The sequence below is a fragment of the Etheostoma spectabile genome, chromosome 18, assembly GCF_008692095.1.
Source record: "Etheostoma spectabile isolate EspeVRDwgs_2016 chromosome 18, UIUC_Espe_1.0, whole genome shotgun sequence".
In the NCBI taxonomy this organism is placed as follows: domain Eukaryota; kingdom Metazoa; phylum Chordata; class Actinopteri; order Perciformes; family Percidae; genus Etheostoma; species Etheostoma spectabile.
This window is the reverse complement of record NC_045750.1, coordinates 15,169,249-15,183,185: the sequence shown is the minus strand read 5'-3', so window position 1 is coordinate 15,183,185 and position 13,937 is coordinate 15,169,249. Positions and strand designations below refer to the sequence as shown.

General features: G+C 41.5%; 1 protein-coding gene across 16 annotated transcripts in view; it reads right to left on the bottom strand.

The window, feature by feature from the left end:
• Positions 1–13,937, bottom strand: part of LOC116706466 (clathrin coat assembly protein AP180) — a 26,857-nt gene that overhangs the window by 6,394 nt on the left and 6,526 nt on the right. For 8 of the 16 annotated variants that reach the window (XR_004336244.1, XM_032543321.1, XM_032543323.1 and 5 more), the window contains exons 3-18: positions 13,494–13,636; positions 12,981–13,056; positions 12,182–12,284; positions 11,932–12,025; positions 11,719–11,830; positions 11,510–11,616; positions 11,379–11,420; positions 10,770–10,843; positions 10,522–10,527; positions 9,950–9,962; positions 9,727–9,857; positions 8,990–9,063; positions 8,785–8,799; positions 8,024–8,194; positions 6,205–6,303; positions 2,305–2,370 (exon numbers count right to left, since the gene is read on the bottom strand). Coding sequence is in view for 15 of the 16 variants with exons in the window: in XM_032543321.1 (XP_032399212.1) it covers positions 2,305–2,370; positions 6,205–6,303; positions 8,024–8,194; positions 8,785–8,799; positions 8,990–9,063; positions 9,727–9,857; positions 9,950–9,962; positions 10,522–10,527; positions 10,770–10,843; positions 11,379–11,420; positions 11,510–11,616; positions 11,719–11,830; positions 11,932–12,025; positions 12,182–12,284; positions 12,981–13,056; positions 13,494–13,636 (1,326 nt within the window). In the remaining variant the exon portion in view is untranslated. Of the gene's footprint in view, positions 1–2,304; positions 2,371–2,888; positions 3,453–3,728; positions 3,954–6,204; positions 6,304–8,023; positions 8,195–8,784; positions 8,800–8,989; positions 9,064–9,726; positions 9,858–9,949; positions 9,963–10,521; positions 10,528–10,769; positions 10,844–11,378; positions 11,421–11,509; positions 11,617–11,718; positions 11,831–11,931; positions 12,026–12,181; positions 12,285–12,980; positions 13,057–13,493; positions 13,637–13,937 lie in introns of those variants that run through there. The other 8 variants (XM_032543331.1, XM_032543332.1, XM_032543333.1 and 5 more) reach the window with 5 other exon arrangements.

Here is a 13,937-nt window from a genome sequence, read left to right as displayed (position 1 = left end):
TCTCAGGTTCTGCTGTTGTTTGAAAAACTGCAGTCTCTGTTATCTGTCTGTGTTTATTTTGTGTCACTCACGTCCTTCTGGTATGTGTGTGCTTCCTTTTTTCTGCAAGCGTGCAGTCCATGTGCAGTGAATAAGAATTTCCCCTTGGGGACAATAAAAAGTCTAAAGTCTTAAAAGTCCAAACCTCAGTATGTAGATGACACTGAAGATGAAGGAGCACACTATATAAAATATGAACATCAAAGTTAACCCGAGAGGCAGGCTATATTTTTTTAGAGCAAAGCTATTATGCTGTCAAACTTATTCTAATAGCTTTTTATTAATGTGACTATGTTTTGATTAATTGTATAGCCAAAGTATTCTGGGCAGCTATTATATGAAGAAAACAACACACATAAACAAATATTGAAATTGTATACTGGATTTGGTCTACAGACACTTGATAGGAAAGAATCTGATCGTGATCAGAGGCCGTTTGGCCTTTGTCCAGAAAGCCTGTTTGGTAATCCATCCATGGCTAAAGCACAGTGTGTGGAAATGGAAATACAGTGGGTACGGAAAGTATTCAGACCCCTTTAAATTTTTCACTCTGGTTCATTGCAGCCTTTTCCAAAAATCAAAAAAGTTCATTATTCCAGTAATGTACACTCAGCAACCCATCTTGACAGAAAAAAACAGAAAAGTAGAAATTTTTGCATATTATTAAAAAAAAAAACTGAAATATCACATGGTCTAAGTATTCAGACCTTTGTTCAGTATTTAGTAGAAGCACCTTTTGTATATACAGCCATGAGTGTTTTGGGAAAGATGCAACAAGTTTCACATCTGGATTTGGGTATCCTCTGATTCCTCTTGCAGATCCTCCCAGTTCTGTCAGGTTGGATGGTAAACGTTGGTGGACAGTCTTTCAGGCTCTCCAGAGATGCTCAAGGGGTTAAGTCAGGGCTCTGGCTGGGCCATTCAAGAACAGCCACGGAGTTGTTGTGAAGCCATCCTTCGTTATTTTAGGGGTTGCTTAGGGTCATTGTTGTTGGAAGGTAACACTTGGCCAGTCTGAGGTCCAGAGCACTTGGAAAAGGTTTTCGTCCAGGAATCCGTACTTGGCCGCATTCATCTTTCCCTCGATTGCAACCAGTGTCCTGTCCTGCAGCTGGAAAAACACCCCCAAGCATGATGCTGCCACCACCATGCTTCACTGTTGAGACTGTATTGGACAGGTGATGAGCAGTGCTGGTTTTCTCCACACATACCGCTTAGAATTAGGCCAAAAAGTTCTATCTTGGTCTCATCAGACCAGAGGATTTTATTTATCACATCTTGGAGTCCTTCAGGTGTTTTTTAGCAAACTCCATGCGGGCTTTCATGGCTTGCACTGAGGAGAGGCTTCCGTCGGGCCACTCTGCCATAAAGCCCCGACTGGTGGATTGCTGCAGTGATGGTTGACTTACTACAAATTTCTTCCATCTCCCGACTGCATCTGGAGCTCAGCCACAGTGACCATTGGGTCTTCTTTGCTCTCTCTCCCAGGCTCTTCTCCACCCGATAGCTCAGTTTGGCCGGACGGCCAGCTTAGGAAGGTTCTGGTCGTCCCAAACGTCTTCCATTTGAGGATTATGGAGGCCACTGTGCTTTAGGAACCTTAAGTGCAGCAGAAATTTTTTTGTACCTTGACCAGATCTGTGCCTTGCCACAATTCTGTCTCTGAGTCTTCAGGCAGTCCTTTGACTCATGATTGTATTTGCTCTGACATGCACTGTGAGCTGTAAGGTTTAATAGACAGGTGTGTGGCTTTCCTAATCAAGTCCAACAGTATAATCACAACACAGCTGGACTCCAATGAGGTGTAGAACCATCCAAGGATGATCAGAAGAATAGACAGCACCTGAGTTACATATGAGGGTCACGGCAAAGGGTCTGAACTTATGACCCGTGAATTTCAGTTTTCTTTTTTAATAAATTAAAAATTTTACCTTTCTGTTTTCTGTTCTGCTCCATGGTACGTGAGATGGCTACATTGTTGCTCTCTTTTGACGTGTCCACACCCCCCCATCCTTACTGTTGTCAGATATTCTTAAATAGCACCCCACTTTTGTTTTGGAATAATGCGCGCTTATCATTTCTGACAACAATAGAGATTCCCCGAACATCCGCACTATCTTCTTTATTTCCAGTTTGGGTCCTGACCCTACCTTCCTCTTCTGTACCCACTGTATATCTGTGAAATGTCTGCAACGTCTTGGCATTCCTTCCACTGTACACTCCATGCATGCAGAGTGGTGACATTTCATGAGTATTTTTTTTTACCTGACATGAGCTCAGCACCGGGGGCAGCAGGAGCAGCAGCAGCTGTGGCATCTCCCCCTGTGGACTCTGGCAGGTCAACCAAAAACACACCAAACCATGCCATGCCAGGTCAAAGTAGGTTGTTGAGCCATCGCAGCATAAGGGCAAAGAAGGGGTAATAGTCAGCCTTCGGCTTCACGCTGGTAATGCCAAACAAAGTGCATAGAGTTAGATAGGAAGACTGAATACACAATTATACATAACACCAGGACACATTGCACATTTCATATGCACACATCCACACATCTCAGCATATTGCCATACTCATTTGACAGTCGCAGTAAAGCATCCACTTGCATTTTCACGAAGGCCAGGAAAAAAAAGGAAGGTAAAACAAAACAGAAATAATTTGACTATTTCAGCATGATCGAGCTTCATCTCAGGTATTCCCATTGTTACAAGATAGCTATGAGTTTCAACACAAAAGCACAATATGCAATAACATAACTTCCCAGTATTTATGAAGCCTAATATCAATATTAGTGGTTTAATTTGATATTTCCCAGATTTTACTCTTCTCTTCTAGTAATGTCTTCATGAACTGGGGGGGGGGGGGGGGGGGGGGGGCAGAGTGAGGGCAGCCGGCCATGTGAGTTACCCACCACCAAACAGGTTCATGATGGCCCCCGTGTCAATTTTGGGTGGGGGTGCCGAGGAGATGATAGGAGCAGGGGAGCTGAACATATCTGCTGGGAAGGGCAGGGTGGAGATGGCATTTAGAACCCAAACACACTCACGCACAAATACACACATACTATTGACCCGTTATTTATTATAATGCACATTTATCAATTGCAATCGCAGTGCAAGCAGTACATGCTGGAATGGGAAAGTAGGTATGAGTGATTTAGTAAACGTTTCAAACAGCTCAATAGCTTTTAGCTGACCCATAAGAGAGCAATCTCATTTCCTCCCCCCCCCCCCCCCCCCCTTTCCCTGATCAAAGCCAAGGACAAAGCTGAAAATCAGTCGCAGCAAGACAGGATATGAGAGTAGAGCGCACAAGAGATTGCAGAGCAGGTGCAATCGGGTACCTGCTGTAAACAAGTCAACACTGGGAGCGGGGTCCGCTTTGGTGAAGCTCGTGTCTGGCATGGAATCAAAGAGAGCTACAAACACATGCGCACCCAGTGACAGGAATATTAACAAACACTCTCAAACACTTTGAAATGGTGAGGTTGCTCTCACACACAGAAAACTGAAACTGAAAAATACCTTCAATGTTTGCACAAATCTGATAATACCAATGAAGAAGAATGAAAGAGAGGAAAGGATGACAAGCAGCACCAGATGAGGGAAATCAGCAGGATGCTAATCAATATTGTACGACTAAGAGCACAAGACAATAAGATTAATACCGGACCACACACATCTCTTACGTTTACAGCTGAAAAGGTCAATCGCAGGGTTGGCAGCGCTGGGAGTTGAAATGGTTGCAGTGGTGATGATGGTGCTGGATGCAGAGGTGAAGAGCGGGGAAGGGGAGGGGGATGAGCTAAAACAGGCATCCAGCGAACTACCCAGGTTATTATTCTCCACAGTCATCATGCCAAAAAGGTCTAGACCTGAAGGCGCTGTGGTGGTGCTACCATCCGAGGGAGCAAAGGGGTCTTTGGGGAAGAAGTGGGTTGGGGTGTGAGGAGGAAATGTAACACATACATAGGAAGGAAGGATGTTAAATACTTTAATACAACATAGACACATTTTATATGATGATGATGAAGATAATGCTGTAAACATGAAAGCTGAGGAGAAAAGGAATCTGAGAAGAATGATAGGAGAGTATGTGCAAAGCTCCAACACACTCCTGTTTTCAGTCCAAACAACTATAAATAGCATCTGACAAATGAAGCACATATTGAGCATCTTCACAGCATATAAACCTGAGGAAAAAACCCACAACTAAAACCAAGGAACTACCACAGGCAACCTTCTCCCTAACAGAAAATGCACAAATCTGCTGATGCCAAAAGATACAAGACAAGTAAGAGCATGGTTCTCGATTGCCATGGTAACAACAATAGTACTGTCCAGACACCACCGGTACTGAATAGCAAATCTATACGCCTACTGTTCTTGCCCAAATCTTTGAGATGAAGCCATGATTAAAACGTAAGACCAACCAGAAATGCACACAGACACACTGGCGCCAACAGGTCTGTGAGTTACTGAACAGCTCTACATTCACAGTCATGGCACTCAAACCAAGAAGGTGTTTAATAGATTTGTTTAGGGAGATTTATTGACAGAAATGGGATATAACATTCATAGTTATGTTTTCATTAGTGTAGTGTTTTCATTAACTTAGAATGAGCACTACCCGAGTGCAGATGTGAGTTGCGCATGCTCAGATTTAAACAGTTTACAGCATAATGTGTCATACTGAAATTTGTGAAATCCATAAAATGATAAACTTTTCTCATTACAAACAATAACAAAAGATGGAAATCAATTCAAAAATGTTTTAGCTATCTATGATTGTGTGATCGGTAACGTTAGCTCAAAACGCCATTCGAGTGACAGCCTTTGTTGCGTTTGATGCTAACTTGTAGCCAGCAGTGAACAAACTTCATTATGTAGGTCCACTTTTACTGTATAGACATTACTCGTTAGCATCTTGTAGGCTATTTGTCGCAAAGTGACGCATGCGCAACTCACATCTTCACTCACATTGAATAGTGACAACAAGGTCTGCTTTCACAGAGTCTGCCATGTTTGTAGTACCCATTAAGGGACATACTAAACACTGGCTCTTGATAGGATCTTTCACGTTTTCACGTGACCTGCTGTTTTTTTTGTAGGTTCTTGTACATGTTATAAATTGAGGGATGAGGGAAGTGGTTTTCAGTTGGTTGCAATCTGCAACCTCACTGCCCAGTAAATCCTACACATTAGTCCTTTAAGTAAAAGAAGCAATACCACAATTTGGACATTTTCAATTATGAGTCCTAGTTTTAAGCCTTACGTAAGTAAAAATGCATAATTATTGTCAGCGAGATTTACTTAAGGAAATAGTTTTACATGTTGGGAAGAAAAGTTTATTCATTTACTGAGAGTTAGATGAAAGAGCTAACAATCTCATGCCTGTATGATAAGCAAACTTGAGTTTACTAGGATAGGGAAGGAATGTCCCGCCCTACCCTGCCTTACTCTGCATCTGATTCGCTTGCGCTGGTATTCTTACCCTAACCAATCTCGCTCCTCATAACTAAACCCAACCAATCCAACAAAGGCTACAATTAATAGCCAATCAAAGGCAGAATAGAATGGGACATTCCTTTGCCATCCTGGGAAATGCAAATTTGCGTACGGTAAACAGGAATGTACAGCCAGTAGCTGGTTATCTTAGCTTAGCATAAAGACTGGAAAAAGGGGGAAATTGAATTCTTTGCACACCTGCCCCTTGGCTTTTCCTACTGTGACATGTCAAAATGTCTTCTGAAAAAAGGCCACGGTGAACCGGAAATTGCAAGCTATTCAAGCTAATGTTAGCTTCATGTGTTTATAAGGTCATTTGGTTAGAAACGCTGTCTTTGGCTGATTTTCTCCCTTTAAAACAAGGACCATGTAAATATGCATTTGTTGGGTACATACTTGATATGATGCTTAAATATCAAGATTAAAGGTCACCAGGGAAAAGTCAGCATCATCACCAGTTGATGACCCTTGTAGAAAACAGCATTTTATTGCTCATTCAAAGCATACGTTGTTTACTAACGGTACACATTTACTTTGTTACTTTTCATCACTGACTCAAACTCACTCAAACAAACAGACAGACACACACACACACACACACACACACACACACACACACACACACACACACACACACACACAGACAAACTCTCTGTCACCCACCAGCTCCAGCGTTGGCAGATGGGGCGGTCGTGGCGGTGGCCCCACCTTCAGCGGCTGCTGCAGAGGCCTCAGTGGAAGGAGCAGATGTTGCAAAGGCATCTGGGGTTCACACAAACCCCACCAGAGGACAGAGACGTCCAGAGAGACAGATGAAGAAGTAAAGATGAAAAGAGAAAAGAAGGTGTCAAGAAACATGAGGAAGAGAAGAGAGCACCGGGAAAATAAAGGTAAGCTTCTCGTGACAGCAGCCTATTCAGTTGTAAAAAATGGTCGCTTGCAGCCTTAATATAGGACATTAATGACTGACAGATGAATAGACAAATGGGAATACAGACAGGAGGCACTACAGCAAGGATTAATCTACTGCACAAAAGTAAGCCTGAAAACTACAAGTGTTACAGCTGCCATTTGTAGCTGATGCCAAGTGACTGGGTTTGATAGAATTGCTTTTCACTAAGGTCAAAGAAAAGCATGACTGTCTATCAAACAAGACGCATGTGGCGAATGACTGTAGCAATATGTGTATGTGCAAGTGGAAGGTGAGTTTGTGGCTGTACATAATTACATAATGCAGAAATGTCTGTGAGTATGTGTTAGATAGTGTATGATTCTGTAAATGATCATCCTATTTCCTATGGAAACCCAAAATGGCCATGTTAAATAAATTAATAATTATAAAATATATAATAAAATGAAATAATTAAGTCTGTTTTTATTTCATATTGGCATTTTCCCCAATGAAACTTTGATATCATGTCACATTTCATAACATCACTTTTCATGACAGCTGTCACAGCCCACTCACCTTTTCAGTCAATCACGTGCCCCCTGCCTCTTAAAGCTACGCTATTTTATGTAACGTAACCCAACACAAGCTGTAGTTCCAATAAAACAACCAGTTGGGGGACCAAAGCGGAAGCTGTAGTTCGAATGAGACAACCCGTAGGGGGACCGAAGCAGGAAAAGTTGCATAGTGCTGCTTTAAGCAAGCTGAACAACTGCTGGCAAATTTTGCCAGTTGCGTTCATTGTTAACAAGAGCAGTTAGCTAGTCATGTCACAGTTAAGTCTGCAACGTTTCGCTTCTAAAGATGTCTCTCAAACAAATACAAAGAACTACAGAGTTGAGCAAAAAGACAAGCTCCAGATAACAGAAGCTAGCTAACATTGCTAACAGGGTCGCTGATGCTTAGTAATAGTAATATACTGTAAGCTCACAACCCAGCTAGATAGCATGGGTAGCCTTGTTGAGCAAAAAAGTGTGTGTGTGTGTGTGTGTGTGTGTGTGTGTGTGTGTGTGTGTGTGTGTGGTGTTTATTCACAGCAGCAGCCTGTAGTTTGTTGATGAGGGATACTAATGTTGTGTATCTAGCTAACAGGAGCTAACTGGCTAAATCTGGTAGCAGTTGAAGAGGCTGGAGGAATGTGATTGGCTACACGGTAAGAGGGCTGTTGAAAACAACATTGTCATAGAAAGTTGTGTTATTAAATAAATGTGTTATCAAGCAAATGTCATTATGAAATCAACACCATTTATCTATTTAATATTTGAAACTTTGTTTTAGGCATGCTAGGCAGTTGATAGCTGAAAATGATGAAGGTGTGCGTCAATGCATCATTAAGACTTCACTGTTTTTGATGATGCAATTTCTTTAGCAGAATGCAGACAATATCAGTGACAAATCAGTGAAGTTTGTCTACATATAAAGCATGTGTTTGAGCATGCAGTCGTCTTTGTGTTATCATATTTGTGTGATGGTTTTAGGGTCGAGCTTCCCAGAGTGATTCTTTCGTAGAGAATTATCTGGAAGCCCACTGACCTCCCAACAGATCCATATTGGTGGCGCCAGGGGAGGTGGCGGCTGCTGTGCTAGTGGGAGGAGCTAGAGAGACTCCAGATTCTGCGGCTGCAGGAGTGGGCGTTGCTGCTGCAGAAGAGGGGGTGGGCTCTGCTGTGAGGGTGGGTTCAGATAGCAAGGAATCGCCCATTTCTGCGAGTACCAACGGGGTGTTTGAAATCCCCAAAGAAAGGTACCAAAATAAACCCCAAAAAAGCAACCAAAATAACCAGTCCAGTCACCGTTACAACAGTGAATAAAAGCAAGCCAAAACAAATGTCCAATACAAATGATAGCCAATTAAGAGATGTTGGAATTGACCAAGCAAAGTAAAATCCAAATTTTTAACCAAAGTAAAGTTAAATTATTCAACACCATCCAGTCACAACCAACAAATAAAAACAACCAACCAAAATAGCCCCCGTTGTAAACCAAAAACAGACAATGGAGTATGTGGAGGGAAGGGAGAGAAGGCAGAGAGAAACAGTGAGACTACTCAGACTAAAGAGAACAGCTTGAGGAGACAAACAGGGAGGATTCGTACATTACAGTCTATTTTCATGTTTAATTTGAATAAACATTGAACATTGTTTCCAGGTTGCCTCAATTTCAGATTAGAGTTTTTGATTTGTTTTGAAAGAAAGTCAATGTCATTGAGGTGTCCTGGAGGATTCGTTAAGACTATACTAGTCTACACTACTGTGGAGGCTGGAGGAGAAGTGACGGTTAGAGAGAAACCTTACCTGATCCAAGAAGATCTTTAGAAGCAGCAAACAACAAAACAAGGAAAATAAATGTTAGTTTAACCGAAGCTAAAAGTTTTTGACAGTTCACCAGCAGAAAATAGATTACTAATATGGCAACTTAATCCACTGCGAATGATAAAATGCGGATTTGTATTCTTTCAGATGAACCAGCAACTGAGTTGACGGAAGGAGGGACACTTACCTCCCCAAGACGTGGGGGCAGCTGATTGTCCTGAGGGACCCGAGGAGGACAGTGGATCCAGGTCCAACAAGGAACTGGCGAAGGAGGCAGATACGGAGAGCGAAAAACATGCAGTTCATCATCCATTGCGGAAGGTAATTCTTTTACATTGGCTTGTTGCAGAAATAATTAACTATTAGTGTTATCAGTGATAGCCACAAACAGGACTAGAGGTCTACATTCACGCAGTGAGGCTGTACTTGACGATGTGTTAACATGCTAACATTTGCTATTTAGCACTTAGCATCAACTACAGCTGGGGCTCATGAGAATGTCCATTAATTACTGTAGCAAATGTCATGACAATCAAGCCAACAGTTGTCAATAATTTCACTCAAAACCAAAAATGTCAACCATTGTGGAGCTCAAGGAAAAGTCAGGTGATCACCACAGTCAGATGGATTAATGCCCCGGGAATCATGAATTCAACCCATAAAACATTTGTTAAAATATTTGAGTCTGGACCAAAGTGGTGGAACTAAAATCCATCCCTGGAACCACACGATAGCTTGGCTAAAAATAAGATTGTTACATCCCAAAACGTTTTATGGTTATAATCCAACTACATCAGCTAAAATCCAAAAGAATCGCACTTAAGCATGGTTTTCAAAGGTTGCATTGGCCATTTACTGCCAAATGTTGAGAATCATGGAAAGGCAGAGAAGCGAAAGGAGGTCACAGAGTTTACAGGCACTTACTCTTCAGCTGGCTCAGCAGCAGCAGCAGCAGCAGCAGCAGCGCTCTCCCCAGGAGGAGGCTGCAGGGTGGGAACAGCGTTCGAAGATTTGGCCGGAGTCGATGTCGGAGACACGTTGTTTGTCGGAGACCCCTGAAAGATAGACAGAGAAGCCCCATATTTAGTAGTACATCGGACTGGACCAGCTCAATAAAAGTATAGACTGTTTTGACTGTATCGCTCACCTTTGTTGGCGACCTGAAAGAGTGAAAGAGTAGAAGGAATTGTTAGTGCTTCTGCTTGAAATGCACAGAACTCCTGGACGCATAGTGGAAATGATTTAATGAATCTATTTTTTAAAGGTGAAAAAAACCTCAAGAACAAATATGCAAGACAGATTGCATCAGACAGTATGTGATCCAATGAAGAGTTAATTTCCAAAGCAAAACACTGTATTTTCAATTGTTTAAAAGACTCTTATTGTCAACATTTGTTATCAATTCAACTTTGGAAAAAAACCCTGTCATTTACTGATTCACATTGCATGTCAGGATGTGATAATACACATGAGGTGACCTTATCAAGACATGTGTTTCTCATGTGTCATCACATCAATGCACACAGTTCCACATCAAAACCTATTTAGCCATGTTGCATTTATGCTTCTATTCACATGGAGATCACCTACATACTGCAATTCCAGTGAATAATGTGTAGGTTTACCTGATGAGGCCGTGGAGGAAATGACAGTAAAACAAATCTACACAGTTTTCTAACAAGTTAGTAACTCCAAACAAAACATACAGCATATGCTCACCCTTCCCTGGTGATTCCAAATGAACACAAAGGGGGATAAAAGAAACGAAGGGTTAAAGGAAATTATAGAAATATAGGCCTGTTTCTACCAACATTTCTCTTGGTTACATACATTTATTTTCATGAAAAACTAAGAGGGAGTTTCTTAGACCTCAACTTCTTTTACTTTTGTTGTTATGTAATCCTAATTCTTCTAATCTGGCTTCACACTGAGTACCATAAGAAGCACCCAAATTGACGTTCTCTTACCCCTTCTTTCCACCCTTCACATCCTCCAGACCATTCATGTGTGTTTCCAGACTCTCCAGGATACTGCTGGGAGCCTGACAAAAAAAAAAAAAAGTGGAACAATCAATAAATAATCCTAATCTATTTGTTTGCTACTGTACTGTAGCAAGGCCATGTTTCAAAAAGTGGTAATAATTTGGATTTGGGAAATCTCTGTTCAAGGTTCTTTATTTGTTATGTGCACAACAATAAAATAAGTAGTCATGGGCTCACTGCATTGCACACATGCATGCACGACACACACACACACACACTTGTGTGTCTGAAATTCTACTGGGATCAACATCTCAACACGCCACCCTGTAAACAGGCACTCAGCCAGGGCACCCTGTGTTTTTGTGGTTACCGGGTCCTCTAGAGGCGTAAAAGGACAGTCTTCGTCATCTGAGTCTGCTAGATCCACTACTACCCCCGGATGGAGACACTGGGGTAGGGAGAGTCATAGTGGGTGAGCTGTGAGCGTAGTGTTTGTGTGTAAAAGGTGTAATGGGTGGTATTCATTTGAATTACATTGTTGGTTGCAATCCTTCCAGGAAAACAATGTAAGAGCCACAATATTTTTTAACTTACGTAGTTTATGTCAGGAATGTCGTTTTTCTCAACCCCAACTGTCTGTTAAAGGAAAAAGAGTTTAAGAGTTTTGTCATGACATATAAGCATCATTATGAATGGGGCATTAAGGACTGTTGATTGCCCCATACCTCAGCCAGCTTCATGAATTCCCCAATCTTCGTCACCCTGGTCAGGAACCTCTTGTAGATCTCCAAGGCCTCCTTACAGTCACTCTTCTTCATCTTGAAGTATTTCTCTACATACAGGAATCAAAAGGTTTACAGGTTCAGATTCTCTGTGATGCATGTTTTCATCTTTGGATGAAATGCCAAATGAAAGATACTCATGGACTACCAACCTAATAGGTTGATGACTCCATCATTGTAGGATGCAAACAGTTTGACCAGGTCCTTGAAGAGAAGCAGGAATGCAGCATTGATGATCCCATTGTTCAGTTCCTTAGGATGAACCTGAGAAAGGAAACAGAGGACATGTGACATTTGGAAGCCCTGGGAAAACCTCTGTCTTGTGTTGCTGCATAGTGCTGATACCGAGCCAAAGTCTGACTCACATCAAACTCCAGGAGTGTGTCAATCTGAGTCTGCAGAACAGGCATGCCTTTCAACAGCTTCTCAGTGGTCATGGTCCTCATCACACCCTCAGCACTGAAAGAATACAACAGAGAGTGAGAGGCTCCACAAGGATGAGCACAGCCATTGGATGTAGCACTCAAGTGAAGAAAAAGCCCTAGATGGTAGAAAGTAGAGATGTGAGGAAGCAAAGGCCTATGCGCAACCTCTCTGCCTCCATGTTTGACTTACCCCTTCTTAACTCTGGTGAAATCAAAAGCCATCTGGCGGTAGGCGAAGGCTTTCTCGTTCAGGTATCGTCCATATCGTCTGATGAATGTAGACATGTCATATCCTAAAGAAGAAATAAATGTCAAATGCAGGCAGAGGTCATTATGTTTGCTTTTTATGTTTTAGAGATAATCAGCTAGTTAATTTGTGTTTTTTTTATATTTATAGATAAAAATCCCAATCAATCAATTTAAATCTTCATATTCTTCAAAGTAAAAACATAAAAAACAATAAGCCTTAATAAATCGTCTGAAAAGCAGATTTGGCCTTTGTAGCAACCATTATTATAACATTCCTACATTCTTTGCAGGTGCCGGGTAACAGTTATCTGCACAAAAAGCTGAGAAAATACCTGCATGCTGCTGTCTTGTTACCAATTTCTTTATTTCATTTCATAATACACATGGTCATTTTCGAGATCCTTTCCTTATTTTCTTTAGAACATCTGAATTGAGGTCGTAGATTCATTTTCTTATATATTGTCACACAAAAATGCACTAAATAATAGGGCAACCCAATGCAGCTGGGTTGACTAAGAATGTAAAAAAACCAACATAGTAACAAAATGTAAAAATATGAGAACGTAATAACACATTACACATTACACATTCAACAAAGACATTCCAGCATCTGTTTGCAGTCATGTGTGAACGTGTATGAGTGTGTGTATATCTTTTTACATGTGTGTGATCAAGGCCGGTCCCATCTATGTATTTGCAAGATGGCTGGTTTCTTTTTTGCCAGATGATATTGCTCTTACCGTGAGAGCCGGTTTTGTCGATAAAATTGCTGAGATTGAAAAGGGAGGTCCTGGAAGCCAAGTACTGAATGAACCTCTGAGGAAGAGGAAAAAAAAAAACTTAGAACGTTTCTCGATGTTTCACTCTATCACATAGCAACGTTTACAGACCGGATTGCATGAATGACTGCTCACACACTGAACCCGAAGGACTCATTTCATTACTTTGAGGAATTGTGGTCAAAGCCTTTATTTGTCTAACTCCACTCAGCACTACACACAATCCTCAAAGCACTCAGAAGGCCAATTACAGCTCTCCAAAGTAGTAACCTCACAAGTTAAATATCAAGACATTTAGTATACATTTGGAATGGGGGATCATTTAGCAAATCCATTCAGTAATTTCCACCATTTATTCCAAGACAAAAAAATCCCAAACAATCAGATCTAACTTTTGTATTTATCTAATATCTCTGAATTAAACTGGGTTGAACTGAATTGCACCTGATTGGTCTGCCTGTCTCACCCACTAACCTCGTTGCCGTGGACACACATGTGATGACTGGTGACAAGGGCCTTGAAGACGACCACCCAGCTGGCATTGGTGGCTCGTTCAAACAGTGTGTCAGCCATCTGAGGGATGTTCACGTTGGTGGTGTTGGTGGCTGACACCAGGTCTGCAAATTATCATCATTGACATCATGTGAAATTTGGAGGTCTGAAGACATAAAGTATTTTTTTAAAAGGGGAGATTTCATACAAGGGGATGTGTAAGAGGAGCGGCAGAGTAAGTCTAGTCAAATGCCTACATAATTTAATAACAGCTTTGATTAAACTTTGATTAAGTGGGCAGGAGATTAGTGTTTGCTGCAGAGCTGCTCTAGACACCCATGAGAATATTATGCCAGGAGGAAGACCTGATGTACATATGAAATTATGTTGGTGCTCAAGCCCACACACACGCAGGCACACACACAC